This window comes from Chelonia mydas, chromosome 9 (genome assembly GCF_015237465.2).
Source record: "Chelonia mydas isolate rCheMyd1 chromosome 9, rCheMyd1.pri.v2, whole genome shotgun sequence".
Lineage (NCBI taxonomy): Eukaryota > Metazoa > Chordata > Testudines > Cheloniidae > Chelonia > Chelonia mydas.
This window is the reverse complement of record NC_057855.1, coordinates 32,231,889-32,250,416: the sequence shown is the minus strand read 5'-3', so window position 1 is coordinate 32,250,416 and position 18,528 is coordinate 32,231,889. Positions and strand designations below refer to the sequence as shown.

The 18,528-nt window shown below is 39.0% G+C and overlaps 1 protein-coding gene across 2 annotated transcripts in view; it reads left to right on the top strand.

Annotated features, from left to right (window-relative positions):
• ATP1B3 (ATPase Na+/K+ transporting subunit beta 3) overlaps positions 1–18,528 on the top strand; it is a 54,701-nt gene that overhangs the window by 23,095 nt on the left and 13,078 nt on the right. Inside the window, exons 3-5 of one of the 2 annotated variants that reach the window (XM_027817378.3) lie at positions 7,415–7,522; positions 14,560–14,750; positions 15,944–15,994. In XM_027817378.3, the coding sequence (XP_027673179.2) occupies positions 7,415–7,522; positions 14,560–14,750; positions 15,944–15,994 (350 nt within the window). The remainder of the gene's footprint in view (positions 1–7,414; positions 7,523–14,559; positions 14,751–15,943; positions 15,995–18,528) is intronic. The other variant, XM_037908242.2, reaches the window with a different exon arrangement.

Sequence of the window (18,528 nt, the reverse complement as noted above, 5' to 3'; positions counted from 1 at the left end):
TCTCCCCTATGAGCAATGGTCCAAAATGGAATTTGGGTCCATAGTTCACCCCAACATCTAGACTGAGGGTGGGCCATCAATAAGCTTATGCCTATGAGAGGGCAGACAAGAACTTAAGGCTCACCCTGGGTTCTTTCCTTCTGCAGATCTCGAGCAGTATACAGAAAAGTGGAGGGAATGTTCCCTCTCCTGCACAGATCTCCTAAGATCTGTATGAATAGGGCTTCCTTCCAAAAAGCCTTAGGAGGTCTGCAGGAAGCAAGGGCCTGGCCCATCCAGAAATTTGCGGCCCTGATAAGTTAAATTCTCTAGGGCCACACCCTCTCCCATTTCACTTTATTTACGCAGACATTTTGGGGAGGCTGAACTACTGGTCCTGGTACAGTTGTGCTTTTCCCCACCCCAAACCCCTGTCAGCCTTGGCAATGAGCAAGAATAGGTGTTTAGGGAGGACATGGTGGTATTTTCATCCCTTCTTTCGAGATCTCCCAAACCTTTAGAATGGAACCAATCTTACCTTAACAAGCCATTTCCACCAATCAGGTTGCACGTTGAGCTCAATTTCTGCCATGGAAAGGGCATTAAATCCTTTTGTTTATTCATTTTAATGGAAGTTTATATCTCCAGCATCTTTTGACACCCTCTGGCAAGATCATTGGAGAATTGTTGCCTGATGACAAAATTAAATCAAATGTTAAGTCTTTTGGTCTTGGGTGCTAGATTTCAGTTGGGGATATTACTTTGTATCTCTCCCTTTTTGTGTGGTGGAGGGTTGGTTTGTTTGTTTGTTTTTTTAAGAAAATAGTTAAAATTTAATTTGGGACTATATTTGGCAGCTCTAATTTGATCATAGTTTAGGAACTCCTAGTTGCCTTCAAATTTTGCAATAAAATTCTTCTTCATCTCTAAACCTTATTTTGAGGCAAATATATTCTTTGTGTAGCTTTGAAAAAGGAAAGGGCAAAGTTCTGACTTAAAGTTGTCCACTGAGTTTCTATTTTAATTAGGGAGTGGCTAGTACTTCTCTGGAAAAACTGAAGTGGACAATAAACGGTTACATTTTAGGCATATAGTGAGTTGTGCATCTCATTCTCTGTACTGAAAATTTACCCTTGATGGCTTTGTTACCCATCTTAATGTTGAGCCTATAAAATTATTTTGAAATGGTTTTCCTTGTAATGGTATGGAGTGGTACAAAACTGTACATTTTGCCCAACCTCTCATAGATTTAAGGAAGGTAGATTCTTAAATAGAATACAAATATTTTGTTAAGTTCAAAGTAACTCAGTTAGTTCAAACTCAGTTTCCCCAGGAAGATGGCCAGGTATTATATACTGTAACTGCTCTGGAGAGAGCCATTATAGCTTTTAGACACTATTTTCAAAGAGTGTGTATATATATATATTTTTTTTTGACCGCCTGAAGATTTGATACTTACCACAGATGTTGCAGGTAATCACATATGCTTAGAGATCAAATAACTGATCATTAGGGCTGTCTATTAATCGCAGTTGACTCACGCGATTAACTCAAAAAAATTAATTGTGATTAATCGCACTGTTAAACAATAGAATAGCAATAGAAATTTATTGAATACTTTGGGATGTTTTTCTACCTTTTCAAATATATCTATTTCAATTACAACACAGAATGCAAACTGTACAGTGCTCACTTTATATTATTTTTGATTGCATATATTTGCACTGTAAAAACAATAAACAAAAGAAATAGTATTTTTCAATTCATCTCATACCAGTACTGTAGTGCAATCTCTTTATCATGAAAGCGCAACTTACAAATGTAGATTTTGTTTGTTACATAGCTGCACTCAAAAACAAAACAATGTAAAACTTTAGAGCCTGCAAGTCCATTTAGTCCTACTTCTTGTTCAGCCAATCGCTAAGAGAAACAGGTTTGTTTACATTTACAGAAGATAATGCTGTCCACTTCTTAATTACAATGTCACCTGAAAGTTAGAACAGATGTTCGCATGGCACTTTTGTAATTGATTTTGTAAGATATTTAAGTACCAGATGCTCTAAAGATTCATATGCCTCTTCATGCTTCAGCCATGGTTCCAGAGTACATTCTTCCATGCTGATGATGCTCATTAAAACAATAATGCATTAATTAAATTTGTGACTGAACTCTTTTGGGGAGAACTGTATGTTTCCTGCTCTGTTTTACCCACATTCTGCCGTATATTTCATATTATAGCAGTCTCGGATGATGACCCAGCACATATTGTTTGTTTTAAGAACACTGTCGCTGCAAATTTGACAAAATATAAAGAAGATACCAATGTGAAATTTCTAAAGATAGCTACAGCATTTCACCCAAGATTTAAGAATCGGAAGTGCCTTCAAAAATATGAGAGGGATGAAGTGTGGAGCATGCTTTCAGAAGTCTTAAAAGAGCAGCACTCTGATGCGGAAACTACAGAACCCAAACCACCAAAAGAGAAAATTAGCCTTCTGCTGGTGGCATCTGACTCCGATAATGAAAATGAACATGCGTCGGTCTGCACTGCTTTGGATCGTTGTCAAGCAGAACCCATCATCAGCGTGGACGCATGTCCTCTGGAATGGTTGTTGAAGCATTAAGGGACATATAAATCTCTAGTGCATCTGGCATTTAAATATCTTGTGACGCCAGCTGCAGCAGTGCCATGCAAACACCTGTTCTCACTTTCAGGTGACATTGTAAACAAGAAGCAGACAGCATTATCTTCTGCAAATGTAAACAAACGTTTGTCTGAGCGATTGGCTGAACAGTAGTACTGATTTGACTTGCAGGCTCTAAAGTTTTACGTTGTTTTTGAATGGAGGGTTTTTTTGTACATAATTCTACATTTGTAAGTTCAACTTTCATGATAAAGAGATTGCACTACAGTACTTGTATTAGATGAATTGAAAAATACTATTTCTTTTGTGTTTTACAGTGCAAATATTTGTAATAAAAATAAACATAAAGTGAGTACTGTACACCATGTATTCTGTGTTGTAATTGAAATCAATATATTTGAAAATGTAGGAAACATCCAAAAATATTTTAAATAAATAGTATTCTGTTGTTTAATAGCGCGATTAATCGTGATTAATTTTTTTAATCACTTGACAGCCCTATTTACAATAGTTTGTTTTTTTTTAAATGCCCCCTTGACAGAAGGTGAGCTCTTGCACTAGGAATCCTGATAACTCTCTGAAGGACTGAGTTTGGATTTTCAAAAGTGCTCAGCATTGTCCTAACTTCCCCATTGACGTAAGTGGGAATAGTTTTATAATCACAGTTTTATAATCACAGTTTTACCTGGAACATGGAGCAGCCAGTGTGTGACTTTTGGATTCTAGACATGGGCCCATATAATACCACAAAATACAGATATGTATTTGAACACATCCCAGAGTTTAGGGAAGGAGGTTGGACTACCTGTAGTCAGTACCACCCTCTTTTGAAATTGAGTGAGGTGTTAAAAGGTTGGAAACAAGTTTATCCAGTTCAGGTTCAATTTTTGCCTTAATTTATAAATTTTCAGACAATCATTATCACTTACAGTTTCTGATCATATATTTGACAGATAATAAACAGATAACACAGAACAGGTAGGGGTTCCAGTTACTCAGTTCTGGAGTACTGGGAAGCTCTCCCACACTGCATGATGGTCATCTCAGTCTCTGGTCCAGTGTCCTCTGACTTGGGCCCTGTTCACTTGGTTTCTTGTACCTTCCCACATTACATATTAATTAGCTTTCTTCCAGTAAACCTATAACCTGTGCAATATGCGTGCCCAAGGTTCAATTTACATAGCATTTGCTATCCACGCTATTTTCATATAATCATGTCTTTGTCACCTTACTCCTGTTTTTCCTTTTTGGAGTTACGTTTTGTGTATTTTATTATACTGATTAACTTCCTCTTATCTAAGTCTGCCAACGCAATTCAGTCCATGAACAAAAACATCACTATTGTCCCGTCAGTAATTTTGCTTGTGCATTTTAAGGTGTTTTATTCAGTTTCAGGGCCTTGGTATTCAATTGTTCTCAACAGGGTTCTCTAAGCTTTAAAACCATAGAATGTTCCATTGTATAAAATCATTAAATATGTAAATAAAAAATCCTGAAACTTCACCAAAAAAGCAACTTCTGACGTCTTTCCCTATGTCCTTTACTATATAATCAGTTCCATGCTCTGATGAAGTTCCACAGTGGCTCTGACAACTCCAGTATCATATAGGCTGTGAATTTGCTTGGGGGAGGTGTGAAGGAAGGTAAATTTTAAAAGTGGTTGTACTCCATGCCTTTTGCAATGTAGGAAACATCTCCTTTAAGGTTGTAACTCAGCTCTAATGTGTGTTAACCAAAGAACTTTAAGGTAGAAAGACTCTGGTTCTTTGATTACTAATTACAATATTTTTAATTTGTGTTTTCTATAAATTAATCACTGAATATTGTATGCATATTTGAAGATTACAGTAATCTCATGAATATTGTATGCATATTCATCTCTTTATGCTTGGAAATTTGTTGTTTTCACCTTAACTCTGTCATGTTTTTACTTGCAGTATAACATGTCATAGACCTGGCTATAAATCTTAAATTTATTTAAAAAAAAAAACAAAAAACCATGTACACAATCTGGATGGCATAGGTCAAAGGTTTTTATTCTTATTTTAAATTTAGTTAAAAAAATCAAATTGTCTGTCTGATTTCTATAATTGACATTTCATTTATATTGTTCAGTGGGGGTGTAATAGTGTTCACCAAATACAAATGAGCTTAAGAATTTGGGCTTTTTCCATTTGTAAGTGCTATCAGATAATTAAATCTGGCTGTTAAAAACAGTGATTAGTTCCCCTTGTGGATGTTAACCAGCCTGTTGTAATAGTCCCAAATCTTGGATCCCACATGCTCTTAAGCTGGCTGGGTCTTGACTAGGGATGTAAAATATTAAATGGTTAACCCAGTAAGCATTAGTCTTACCGTTAACCCACCCTAACCCTGGGCCCTCTCCCTTTAATCAGTTAACCGATATAATTTTAATAATTTAAACAGTTAACTTTTTAAAATGATATTTACATCCCTAGTCTTGACTGAATCCAGTGACGTTCTCAAGCTCTGGGTTTCCTAGCATGCTCTTGGGGTGCAGATTTAGCAACCCTTTCTAAGATATAGGACTCTGGAGTCCAAATGCCTAAATTCTGAAACCAGTGCTAGTTCTCTGTATGCCTCCCCAGTTTGTTACATGCTCCCAGAGTTCCACAGATACAGTGGACCTTTTGGATTACTGTCTCACCTTTTGGAGACTGTGTGACAGGTAAAGCAAGTAACGCAGACTTTATAAAGGAATTTGTAAGCCAATCACACACTTTATTCACAAAGCATAGGAGAGAGGCACATCTATGAGAAGAAAACCAAAACCTATACACAGAGCCCTTTGAGTTTGCTCAAGCCTTCCAGGGTCCCTACACTCTCCTCTGCTTTTTCTCCGTCTTGCCGCCTTGTACTGGTCTCTTTTTTTCTTAAAATGGCTAGTTTGAAAATTGAGAGAGCCTCCTTTGTATAAAGTTCCAAGTGTCAAAGTCTTCCCCCCCCCCCCCCTCCCCAGTTTCAAGTCCTGTCAGATGACACATTGCTTAGTTACAGCCCCACCTGGGATAACTGGTGGTTCTGGGGTGCACTGTCCTAGGGAGTGTCCATTTGAATGGAATGCCCTCCAGGTTAATGACTCTTGATTGCTCTCCATTGTTAGCCCTCTGCTGACACCTCATGGAATCCCAGTTCAATATGGAGGTTAAAAGGCAACAGTGAAGGTACAGTTCAGTTTACTGTCAAAATGGCATTCATCAAGCAAAATGGGGTTTGTAGTTTCATGTATCAGACTGTCATACTGGCATTTAGGTAACACTTGCCCTGGGAAATAGTTTAACTAACTGCTGCTGGGGTGAGAGGGAGAACCTGTGCTTTTGTGAACCCCACAGAAAAGGTGAATGAGTCAAGAAGTGCATTTTTAAAAGGCATATATACAATGTTAGTCTCTGGAATTCATTCCTTCTCCAAAACTTCTAATTTGTAAAAATCATTTCCTTATTTAAAAAAAAAAAAAAGCACCATTTTCTGTGTCTTCACGTGGGGCTTGCAGTGGATCACTGATAGGTTTGGTCTGTGTAGTTGTACTTTCCATATGCTTTCTGATAAGTTTATCATTTTATATTATATATTTAAATAATAAATGTATTAGAAGTGACCTACAGAGAGGGGAAAACTGATTTTTGTTACATTCTTTTCTTTTTTATGATGTATAAAGAAGTGCCTCCCCCCCTTTTTTTGTGCGGGGGGCAGAAATCTGGTTTATATTTCAACTTAGAAATATCAAGAACCTTATGTGTCTAGTCTTCCTGGGTTTACCAAAAGATGTGTGGTGGCCTTTTTCAAGTCTTAATTGAAGATGTGGAGTGGGTAGACACCCTTAACAAAAACACATTTTTTTCCTATGAGGTTTTTCTAGTTACATAGGTTAACCAATCGTTTTTAAACTCTCCAAATAAAAAATTGTATCCTCAGTAGATCAAGTTTTGTTTCTTCAGTGCTTGCTGTCTCATCCTACTAGTTTTGCTGCTGCCTGTAGTCTTCAAATGTAGACATAATCTGAACTTCTGGTGTGTGGGGAAGAAAGGTGAAAAAGAACAATCAATGTGGTTTTGTTTTTGGCTAGGAGACCTTTAAGGCCACCTGTATACATTTCAAAAAAAAAAAAAAAATTCTTTATAAGGTGCAAGTCCTCTTTTGTTCTCTGTGGGTCACCCTGAAATTAAAATTATATAGCCTCCAGTTTTACTATGTAAGGCATTTTTGGCTTTATAAACCACTTCTTTAAAATTAGTAGGTTTCAAAAGTATGCACAGGAGATACAGAAGTAACAAATTTATAATGGAACTAAGAGTATGTAAAAATACCCACATACCGAGTAAGTAAACTTAAGGTATGGAAGCTATCCACTGGACTGTCTTACTTAGCACTAGTCTAAAAATTAAAATGTTCTTTTTAAAGAAAAGCCTTGGTATAATTTTGTTGAATATGGAAAGTACAAAGTAAAACTGTAATCAGTAAAATACTTTAAAACTGCAGGTGATTAGCTAATTTTTCTATTCTCAATCATTTGGGTTTTGATGATTATGAGTTCTAATTATTATAGCTTGCACTTAAATCGTAACTTTAGATTGTAATTTAGATTTTGGTGTTAAAAATTGATTTTAAAAATCTACCCTCAAAATATGGTTGTACAGTATAAGGAGAATGCTGAAATTCCATACTAGATGGTCTATTTACAATTTGAAAAATGTCTTTCTGAGAAGTGAGGGTGGGGGTGAAAAGAGTTGTTTAATATCTGACTTTTATGTTTTGTTTTTCTTTAAAAGGACTTATGATTTCACCAAAGCCAGTCACTGCACTGGAATTTTATTTTAACAAGTCTGACTCCCAGTCATATGCAGAATACGTTTCTACCCTTAAACAATTTCTAAAGTGTAAGTAGAATGTTTTTTTACATTACAGTGTTTGGACAGGCTGTAGCTATAAATACATTCAGTTGATTTCCTTTAGAGGACATGATCTGTAGAATTTAACATTTATTAACTATATCAGTGGTCTCCAAACTCTGGGATGCACCCCCGTAGGGGTGTGTGGAGAAATGTTTGGGGGGGGGGTAGGAAGGCAGGGCCCCCCAGCTGTGCTGGGCCCCCAGCTTTGCTCCCGGGCACCGACCACAGTTCCAGCTGCGGCTCCCGGGCAGTGCGGACAGGTTCCATTATGGGTAAGAGGGGAGTGACAGAAAAAATTTGGGGACCACTGCTCTAAATTGTATAGATTTGTTACGGTGTTTGATAGATTTGCTAATGTACTATGGCCATTCTGAACAGAAAGACTTCTACAGATCAGTAAAAGTTATATATTCTGCTTTTCATTCCTTAAATAAATACAAAAAGATCCAGAGTTAAATGTTTGGTCAAAGTTTACCATGATTTACAGCTGTGCAGCCTTCACTGACGTCAATAGGTAGTGTGCTTGGATAGCTGAGGAAGGAATTGGGTCCTCCTGCCACAAGCCTAGTTAAGAGTGACATTAAATTGGTTAAAGAAATAAACTTGCATGCAAACAATATGATAGTATTATTTACTTTTTATATATAACGTCATATTGGTGCATGGTATTTTACAGGTTTATAAAACATGACAAAAGAGATTACAATTGAAGTTAGTATGTGGGAAAAGATTATATCAGACAAAGGGTAGATAAATGAATAGCAAAGTTATTTGTGTAATATGTTTTCTGTTTTTATGTTACTTAGAAAAACTAAGATAAAATAATGTTATTAAGGTTTCTAAGTCAAGCACTCAAAAGTTAGGAAGTGTCAGAATTAAAGTTGTTTGTACAATCTTAATTTGGCCCCTTTGTGCATAGGTACTATGATACAATCTTTAATTACATGATCATATGCTAATTTTTCCACAGGACTCCTCATTCAGTGCACAGAGTGGAAGGTGCTCAATTAATAAGGCTATTCAATATTGTGTGTTCTCCCTGTTTTATAATGTGTAGCCCATGCCTTATTTACTGCACGCTAGTCAAACCCTGTTCTGAAGACTGAATTATTATTCAGGGCTTCTCCAGGAGCTCACCGCTATAGTATGATTGTTTCTCAAACAGTAATGAATTTGTTTTCACATGACTCCTGTGGGATGAGGGGATATTATTATTCCCATTGTACAGATGGGGAATGCAGGTGCAGAGAGATTGAAATTAAAAGTATCTACTAGTTTTGAGTGTCCAATCTGAGAAACCTAGAACCTGATTTTTCAGAGTACTTAGCTTTATATGTCACTCCATGTATTCAAGCACAGCTTCCGCTGATGTCAGTTGGAGATGAGAGTGCTCAGGATTTCCACAAATCAGACCCCAACATCTCATTACCCAGAAAATGAGGAATACAATGAGTGACCACCTTTTAAAAAGTTTGGTTTAAGCCACTTGTATAGCATCCCATAGGAATTCCTGTGACAGAGACAAGGATAGGATCCAGTTCTCCAGAGCAGCATTTACCAGGACACAATGCTTTCCCTTCCCCCAGTCCCTTGCCAGATTCATTAACCACCTTCCAACTTCTGCAATAAATGAAGCAGGCGTCCTACACATAAGTCTCCTTTACTATACAACCTTAATTCATCCCCAGAGCAGATCCATCCTGTGCATTGAATCAGGCAGGGGTCCCTGCTAACCTGTCTTTGTCCCAAGTCTTTCTTCCCAACCCCTGGCTCCTTGTCCCAGCCCCATTCTTCTTTCCCAGCCAATTCCAGAACACCACTTTCCTAATTCCTGTCTCCTCATTTGATCTGTCACTCTCCCCAACTCAGACCTCCAGTTGCCCCGACCCACATTTCCCTGTTCTCACTGGCTCCTAGTGCTGTTCTCCCTTCATGGATGCCTCATCCAATCTCTGTGTCCTCTGTCTCTCCCTCCCTCTCCCTCCAGTTCCTTGTCCCATTCTCTTTGCTCAGTCAATGCCAATTTTCCTCCCTGCATCCTGGACCATTGTCCAATCTGTCTTCACATGCTTCTCCCTACCCTATTGGTTCTCACTCCCAGTCTCCCCTTCAGATTCTGACCAGGCTTTGCCACTCCACCTCTAATTCGATTTAGATTATGCTCGTGTTCTCATTCAAGGTCAGTGCCTGTGGGAGTTTGTTCTGAAGGAACCAGTTTTTCCAAGATGGTATACATATCCAGCTATTTTGTTACCCCCATCAAAGACTACAAAGTATTTTGTGGTAAGAGATTTTCAGAGGCAAAGGTCTTTCTGGGCTTCTACCTCTTGGATGGTGGAATCTATCTGTGCAGTGGATGTCTTGTACAAAGCGTCTGTTTTTTGTTGTCTTTTTACTGAAGGCATCCCACTTCACTGATAGTGGTGCAATCCCCCAGAAGTAGTATAGTGACAGTATGGGAATTGACTTGAAAGTCCCAGGGATTATCCTACAGGATTAATGGAGTTCAATATCTACGTTGTGTGCCTGGCTTGAACATCTCCATACTGGGGCACTGTACTCTGCAGTTGAGTAACACAAGACCAGACTGGCTGGTCAGAGTGTTTTGGGGTCAGCTGGCCAATTTCTGGAGTACACAATTCCTGGAGTTCACTTTTTTCCCCAGCTTTTTGATCTGTTCTTTGAATGTCAGCATTTGATCTAATGTGACCCCGACGAACACTGGATGTTCATAGTATTCCAGTATCCTTGGATGGTGCAATCATTGAGCACTAAACAAAGTGAATTTTCAAGGGAGAATTGGTGGAAGAAATTGAAGTTGTATGGTACACAAGGAGATTGTGCTTGCCAGGGGGCTGTGTAGGAGAGAGTTAAAAGATCTTTGTAAGAGGAGGTCATATGGGAGCATCAAGGTTTGCTGAGTTGAAATAACGTAGTAGAAGTATGGGAAAACACTTTTAATCTTGTGGTTAACATGTAGATAATTTATGATTCAAACAGTTTTAATTTCAGTTTCATGTTCTGTTTAACTCTATATAATGAGACCCCTCTGGCTAGTAGAGGTACATATCTTTTATTTTGTTTAGTGACTATTCTTATTAACATGAATAAGAAGCCTATCTTGTAAAGTTATGGAAACTTAAACTTTTTCACCATTTTGCTTAAGAAATCTTGAACCTTTTAAAGATATTTTTAGAAGTGTATTGAAAAAAGTTGACATACTCCTGCATTTTGGTGTAACACCTGCCCCCAGCAAGCCAGGGTATTTTACTACCAATGCACTGCTTATGTGTTGCCTACTTTGGTGGGTTTTTAGGTGAACTTGAGACAGGTGATGGATCAGCAACACTACCGTCTTAAGTTCTCTACTTACCCATTTACGCTGCTGCCACCTGTGCTACAGTTGTTAACCTGGGGGGGGGGGGGGAGATAGCCGAGAGGCAATCTGCCTGAATCCTGTCCTGGAGGTAGTATTTACAGGGTGAAAAAGTTGTTCATTCTTCTCATTGAATCCTTTGCTCTGCTGAGACTACCAACAAGAATGCCATTTGAGATGGTGGCTTTTGAATTTGTCATCTGAGTTGTGTACTTGAATACTCTCAATTTAAATAAAAAACAATTAAACAGTAGTTCTAGCATTTAGTTCACATTAAATTAAAACATTCCCAAGTCTAGTGCATCTCAGCTTGAATATGCACACTGCCATAGAACTGTTTGGTTTAAAGAGCTGTTTCTGTGATAATGGTGAAGAATGTATATCTTCAAAGACTGATACTTGCTGCTAGTTGTGCTAGGGTTTCCAAAACTCATAGCATCTAAATTTTAAAAAAAAGCGAACCAAACCCAAAAAACCCACCTTTCAATTTACTTTGCACATTTGCTTTCTGTGGTTTCAGCAATAAATGCAGCTGTGATCAAATTTGCGAGCACCACCAAAATTGGACGAATAGCTAACAGGAAGAGAACAGAATCCAATTTAGTGACATATAGCTGTGCTTCTCAACATCTTAAAATGCAGTCCGCATCTTGATGATTGCTTAGGGACTGTGGATCCTTAATAGCCCCTCTTTGGAATCTCTTTAATACATGAACTCTCTAACGGATCACACCACCTTATCCTTATGATCCCCTTACCTTTTGGAGCAATGTGACGTCAGCAATCAGGGTCCCAGAAGAGTAGGAGTTTCTCTAAGGAAGCAGAGATCTTTGTTACAAAATATGATTTCTTGTCCCTTCTGAGAAGGCTAGGTATTCATGTGTACCTGTATCTCGACTAGTGGCTAAGCAAAGGACCAGTCATCTTAAAGGGTACACTCAGCACTCAAGACAGTCTGACAGCTGTCCTAGACTTTGGGCTTAAGTATTCACTTCAAGCCTCCAAAGTCCACTTCCACAATGATACAGGTGTTGGAGTTCATATGTATAACTCTGAACTCTAGATTTAATGATCATACATCTTCCACAAGAACAAATTTCATAATAAGTTTTAAATTATTCTTAAGCTTTGAGTCAAGACCTCCAAATGACTGAAGATATTCTGCCTTAGACTGCTGGGCCTCGTGGCCTCTTGCACTGGGTAACTCTACCAGCCAGAACCTTGAATGGAAAGAGATAAGTGCTGGTTGAGACTGCACCTCTCCAGATTGTCATGTAGGGTCACAAATATTGGGTGAATGCTGTTATCCAGAAGGTTCTGAGCTTCTGTGGCAGGAGTGCTTACATCACCCAGAATTTGGTCCATGACAAGCTATTTTATATATTGGCCTTGATTATTATTCATATGTCATATGACCAGGACCCCATTATGCTAAGTCCTGTACAAACACAGAACAAAAAGACATTCCCTGCCCAAAGGAGCTTACAGTTGAAGTATAAGACAACAACAAATGGATACAGAGGGGGAGTACAAGGATACAGACAGTATTGATCAGCATGATAGGCAGTGGTCTCTGCATACCTAAACATTGTCAAGTTTTTTGTAGGTGTCATAGCAAAGGAGAGTTTTGAGGAGGGATTAGGAGGTATATAATGAGGTAGATTTGCTTATGTTTACCGGGAGTGCCTCCCCAAGTGTGTGGAGCAACATGGAAGAGAGCATGAAAGTACTGGTTCGAAAATTTAACAAGTGGGCAGTGGAGGCTGGCATCATGGGCCGATTGGAGGTGATCATCAACTGCTCGATAATGAATGAGATGATAGATAGGGTGGGGATTGGCCAAGAAGGGGCTTCAGGGTAAATGCAAGCACTTATAGTTGATGCAATGTAGAAGGGGGAGCCAGAGGAGGGATTCAAAGAGAGGGGTTACATGGTCAAAGCAAATGGGCTAGAAAAATGGTCTTTGCAGCAGCATTCTAAATGGATACGAGCCAGGCAAGACTGCATTTGTCAAGGCCCTGGGAAAGGGTATTGCAGTAATTAATATGAGATGTTGGAGACTTGGACCAGAGTTTAACTCTTTGGATGGATAAGAAAGGTCATATGATATCTTAGATCAGAGGTAGGCAAACTACGGCCTGCGGGCCCCTCCTGCCTGGCTGCTGAGCTCCTGGCCCGGGAGGCTAGCTCCCGGCCCCTCCCCTGCTGTTCCCCCTCCCCTGCAGCCTCAGCTCACTGGGCCGCCGGCATAGTGCTCTGGGCGGCGAGGCTGCAAGCTCCTGGGGCAGAGCCTGGCCTGACCCGGTGCCGTGCGGTGGTGCGACTGGCTCCAGCCAGGCAGTGTGGCTATAGTGCCGCCAGCCACTGGTGCTCCAAGCAACGCGGTAAGGGAGCAGGGGGAGTTGGATAGCGGGCAGGGGAGTTCGGGGGTGGGGGTGTGGATAGGGGTCAGGGTGGTCAAAGGGCGGGGAAGAGGGGGGTTGAATGGGGGCAGAGGTCCCAGGGGGCAGTCAGGAAGGAAGGGGGGTTGGATGATGTGGTGGGGGGCAGTCAGGGGCAGGGGTCCTGGGGGGGGCAGTCAGGACAGGGAGAAGGGGGGGTTGGATGGGGTTCTGGGGGCAGTCAGGGGAGAGGGAGCAGGGGGGTTGATGGGGCAGGGGCCCCAGGTGGGCTGTCAGGGAACGGGGGGGTTGGATGGGGCAGGAGTCTGGGGGGGCCATCAGGGGGCGAGAAGCGGGGGGGGGGGGGCGGCGAGGGCCGGGCCATGCCTGGCTGTTTGGGGAGGCACAGCCTCTCCTAACCGGCCCTCCATACAATTTCCGAAACCCGATGTGGCCCTCAGGCCAAAAAGTTTGCCCGCCCCGTCTTAGATGTTATGCAGAAAGAGTTAGCAAGATGTGAGGACCTAGAGGAAGATGTGAGTTAAAGATGACACCTGAGTGTGAAGGCAGGGTGATGTCCACAATAATTGAGAAAGGACCTAGTAGAGGAGGGCTTTGGGGGAAGATGTCTTGTTTCCAACTGTTCAGCAGATCAGATTACCTTGATTGTGGTTATAAGTGAATTTCTGCCTTCCTTGATATATCTGGTCTTTGCCAGGAGCTATGTCTGCTGCCCTCGTTAAGGGTAGTAGAACTGAAGTTTTTGATAGCAGTAATGTCAACCACGAGGAAGAATTTTATATCTTTTGATTAATTTTACTACAGGACAAGAGTAATGTAGATTTCGTAGGTCCGTTTCCCCAGAATGGATCATCCTTCCATTTTATGTTACTTCTGCTCAGTTTACACCTATCTCCTCATTTCTAGAGAAATGGAAAGGCTTGGCAGTTTCTGGAGCCATATGTATGTGAAAAGAGAACTAGGGGGACTAATTGGGCATCTCAGTAATTTAATGAATATAAAACTTCTAGCACCACCTGTTGGTGACAAAAATACCTGCAAATAGTTTTTGCTGTCTTGCATAATAGGAAAGGTATAGTGGGAAAATAACAATTTTATTTTCAAGCTGAAAACCTTACAAATTTATGTAGAGATAAGGGACCTTGAGAAGTAGTTTACTATAGGGTTGTGTGCTTATTGGTTGCATGAGTATGTTACACCAATAGATTTAGATTTATTTATTTATTTTATTTATTTATTTATAGCATATGATGATTCAGAACAATCCAGAAATATAGCATGTACTGCAGGAAAACTGTTCGAGCAGAATGAAGATCGTGCTGTTAAACAGGCATGTCAGTTTAATCGCACTAAGCTTGGATCATGTTCTGGAGTAGAAGATGACACTTTTGGCTATGCTAAAGGAACTCCATGTGTGCTTGTGAAAATGAATAGAGTAAGTGCACAGACTTTTTTTTCTGGTTTTCTTAAGTTTAAAACTTAGTTTTCTAACTAAAACTTTATGAAAATTTCTTCCAGAGAATGGCTCGATTATTTGTCCTGGCTTTTCCTTCAGTTTCCTTCTCTCTCTATAAAACAATGTAACTTACTGAAATAACTAACAATTTTGCTTTAGGGATGGGGAGGGGGCAAGTTGTTTAAATCTCTAATACTTAAGAATATTGGCTTTGTTTCCATGGATCAAAACTGGAAGCCCAGTTTTAAATACAAGGGTGCTACTCTTACCTTGTAAAAGAAAAAGCTCAGTGTAAAATTAAGTTTGTTTACGTTTCCGGAATGCAAGTATGAACCAGAATGTAATGGTGCTTGCTTTAACTTTTGAAAACAGTTGTGTTAAAAATGTTATTGCGGGGTGGTGGTGATAAAATATTTCACTCTTTGTTAGCTGACTGCAAGTTACATGATATGTTGCCTGGACATAACACCTAGATTCAGCCATTAATTTTACATGCTTAATTTGGAATAGTCAACTGCTACTGGCTGTGGCTAGTGGAACCATTTTGAGGAGTAGTTCATTAGCACTTTAGATCTTAGTATGGTTCGAGTCCATGGCACTCTGTCAAAATGGTACCTTCTTACTCACCAGGTTTGGTCCCTGTATGTATTTAGTCATATTTGCTTACTATAGTAAGAAAATAAGTTTGTGGAGTTTTTGCTATTTTCATTCTTCTTTATGCTCTTCAGAAGGAATGTAACTAAAGAGTGAACAATGGATTCTATTCTAGTCTTGTGCATCAACAAAGTTTTTTACTAAGGTCTAATTAATTACACATGTGCAAGCCTCCTGAAGGAAATGAAACTATCCAGCTGTAACTGAAGGTCTGAGCTAACCTCAGAGAACCTTTTGTTGGTAACAATGCCTGAGTTGGAAAGAACCCAGTTTTTATGCCCTTTTACTAGGGCTGTAGACCTGGAAACTGGAGACTTAGTTGCTTATCAACTGAACGCATTTAATAGAGAAATCCTACCATGATAACCAGGGAAACCTGTAATACCATTTTTATTGTCATAGTCAAAGTGTAATTGCACGTTAAATGTCTCCCGTACATTAATATGTTTTTAAAAAATCAGCTTTGTACAAGTCCCACAGAAAAATAGCTGTTTATGGAGATTTTTCCCTTTCTTTAGATAATTGGATTAAAGCCTGAAGGAGAACCACATATACAATGTTCACCTAAGGTGAGTATTGAATAAAGAGAAGTATTTATGGCCATTTTCCTTTATGTTTAAACAGAGAGAAAAGCAAGCATAAGTGCTAGAAGCAAAGATTTTTAACTTCATTTTTTCTTTGAAACTTCCATTATTTTTAAATCCACATTTTGATTTCTTTTGATAGCTATATCTGTTTTGTGTTCATGCAGGTTAGTGCTTCAGTATGTTTTAACTTTTTCATAAAGGTACCTTTTTTATTCTATGTCAGTTTAAAAATTGTTCTTTTGTTCTTTCATGTTTCATATCATTAAGACTTATGTGAAAATCAGGTAGGTCTGACAAAGCTGAAGACAAAAAGGATACATGTGATTTCTTGTTCATATTGAAATATGTTTTGTTGTTGTTTTTTACTTCAGTACAAGTTGTATTTTGTTTTCCCATTTCATAACCAATATTTTTGTTTTTCTCTCCATGCTGCAAATGCATCTTAGACAATTTATATAATGATGGGTAAGAGACAAGTGGGAGTTCTAAAATGGTTAATGTTCATAAAGTAAAATTTGTTCATACTTGATTTGAAGACAGCTTATAATATCAACAGATCTATTCATGTTCATTGTATGGCTTAGCATGTGTGAAGAGTTTCTTGCAGTCCGTATTATTTTATTGATCTGACTTCTGCATATGTTTTCCCAACTCCACATTTTAAAAAAGAAGCTTCTAAAGATGGCCATGTGATTCAGTGGCCAATGCAAGGGATTGAACCCAGGAATATTCTGGCTTTGAGTCTAGGTTGAGTTAGTTACTTTGAGTGCTTTTATCCCTTCTTTCTTCCTCCTCTTCTATCTACCCTCTCTCCCACACTCTTTGACTGTGAAAAGCCCCAAATCCATTTTTTCCCCCCCTGTACGGATGAAGTGGTACTGACATGCATGAGAACTTTGCAGACTCCATCATGATGTACATTTGTGGTGACCCACTCTTCTTCAGTCATCAGGGTGTTTGCGTGTTGGCAGGGAGTGAAGGTATTACTAATAGAAGTATAAATTGTGCAGACTTACTCCATCTGTAGTAGCAGATGCAAAATGACTGAAGGTGCCCTGCATTCTTCCTCAAGTTTAAAGGTGTGTAGGAGGTTGTTTTCCTCTCCAACCCCATGTAGTTTCCCCTGTTCAAAGTATTTTTACTTGAATTTTTAATAAAGAATATGCTTTTCACCTTATGAGACTTGGGGCAACTCACTTTACCTCTTTGTGCTTCTGTCAGCCCAGCAGCCAATTTGAAACTTGTCTGTAAAGCCAGGATTGCACTAGAAAGCAGAGGTTGCATCTGGGTTGAGCTTTCCTTTGCCAAAGACAGATGTCTAAAAACAGTGTGGTGTACTATGTGTTGGATGTTTAACTTCATGCAACATTATGGGTATATTGGTAACTGCTGTAAACTTCAAAATATTTGAGAGTGATAAAAGTAAGCTGTCTCTTGAATGTTGTGTGATTAAGCACAAATCCCATTATCATGCTGGTCCAGATAAAATTTTCTATCTAGCTTTGGATCTGCTCTTTATCAGTCTTCTGCCTGCTTTTTCCTCACTTACCCTTTAAGTACGTGAGAAATGTGTAACTAGTCTTAGATGGAGTTCTATGGGTGTAAATATGAACAGGATTTAGACTACTGTATTTGCCTCCTTGCAATACAGTGTGAGTCCTTGTAAGTACAACCTATTCAGATTGTTAAAGGACGTCATCTATGTGAAATCTGTAGTGAAATTAAATTTAAAAAAATAAGTTTCAGGTACTACACATGTGGCAAAAATTGTCAGGAGGACAGATGTAGTACTTGAAACAACTTAACTTTTTTTCAAATTGACTACAGATTTTAAATAGATACCCTTTTAAGAATTTTACTATTAAGTATTTCTCTCCGCTCCATTGCTTTGTGAAAGAGTCACGCAAACACTGGAAACCACTCTATAGGGGGGTGACTTATTTATGAAGTGCTGTAAAATGAATATAGTAAATTGAAAGACACTTTTTTTTTGTCTTTCAGTTGTATTAATTTTTAGTGTCATTTATAAAAAATAGTGTGACAGTTTTTCAGGTAGAATTGTGACTTTCAAATTGTTATTCCTTAATACACCATGTTCTGGTTGCTTTTGTCTCTTTATTTAGTTCTTTAGCCTTTTGCCAGAGATATTTAGCTTTGTTAGTCAGAATAGCTTTTGCAGCATTTTCTTTCCTTTACCTTAAGCTATATTGTTTACATATATTATATTGTTGGCTTTTAAGGAAATACTAGATGGGGAAAAAAACAAAACACACAGGTAAGAGTGATACACAGGCACATATAGCACCCAGGCATACACAGCATATACACTCCCCTCAAAATGTATCATTTTAATCCAAAGGCATTCAGTTATTACACTGCTTGCATAGTGATATGACTATTACTTTCCTAAATTGCAGAAGAGAATAAAAAAGGTGATGAATGAATGAATTACAGAAGAGTTGAATGAGTAGGGTTGCCTTCCCTTGCTGATGTCAACATAACTAGGATTTTAAGGT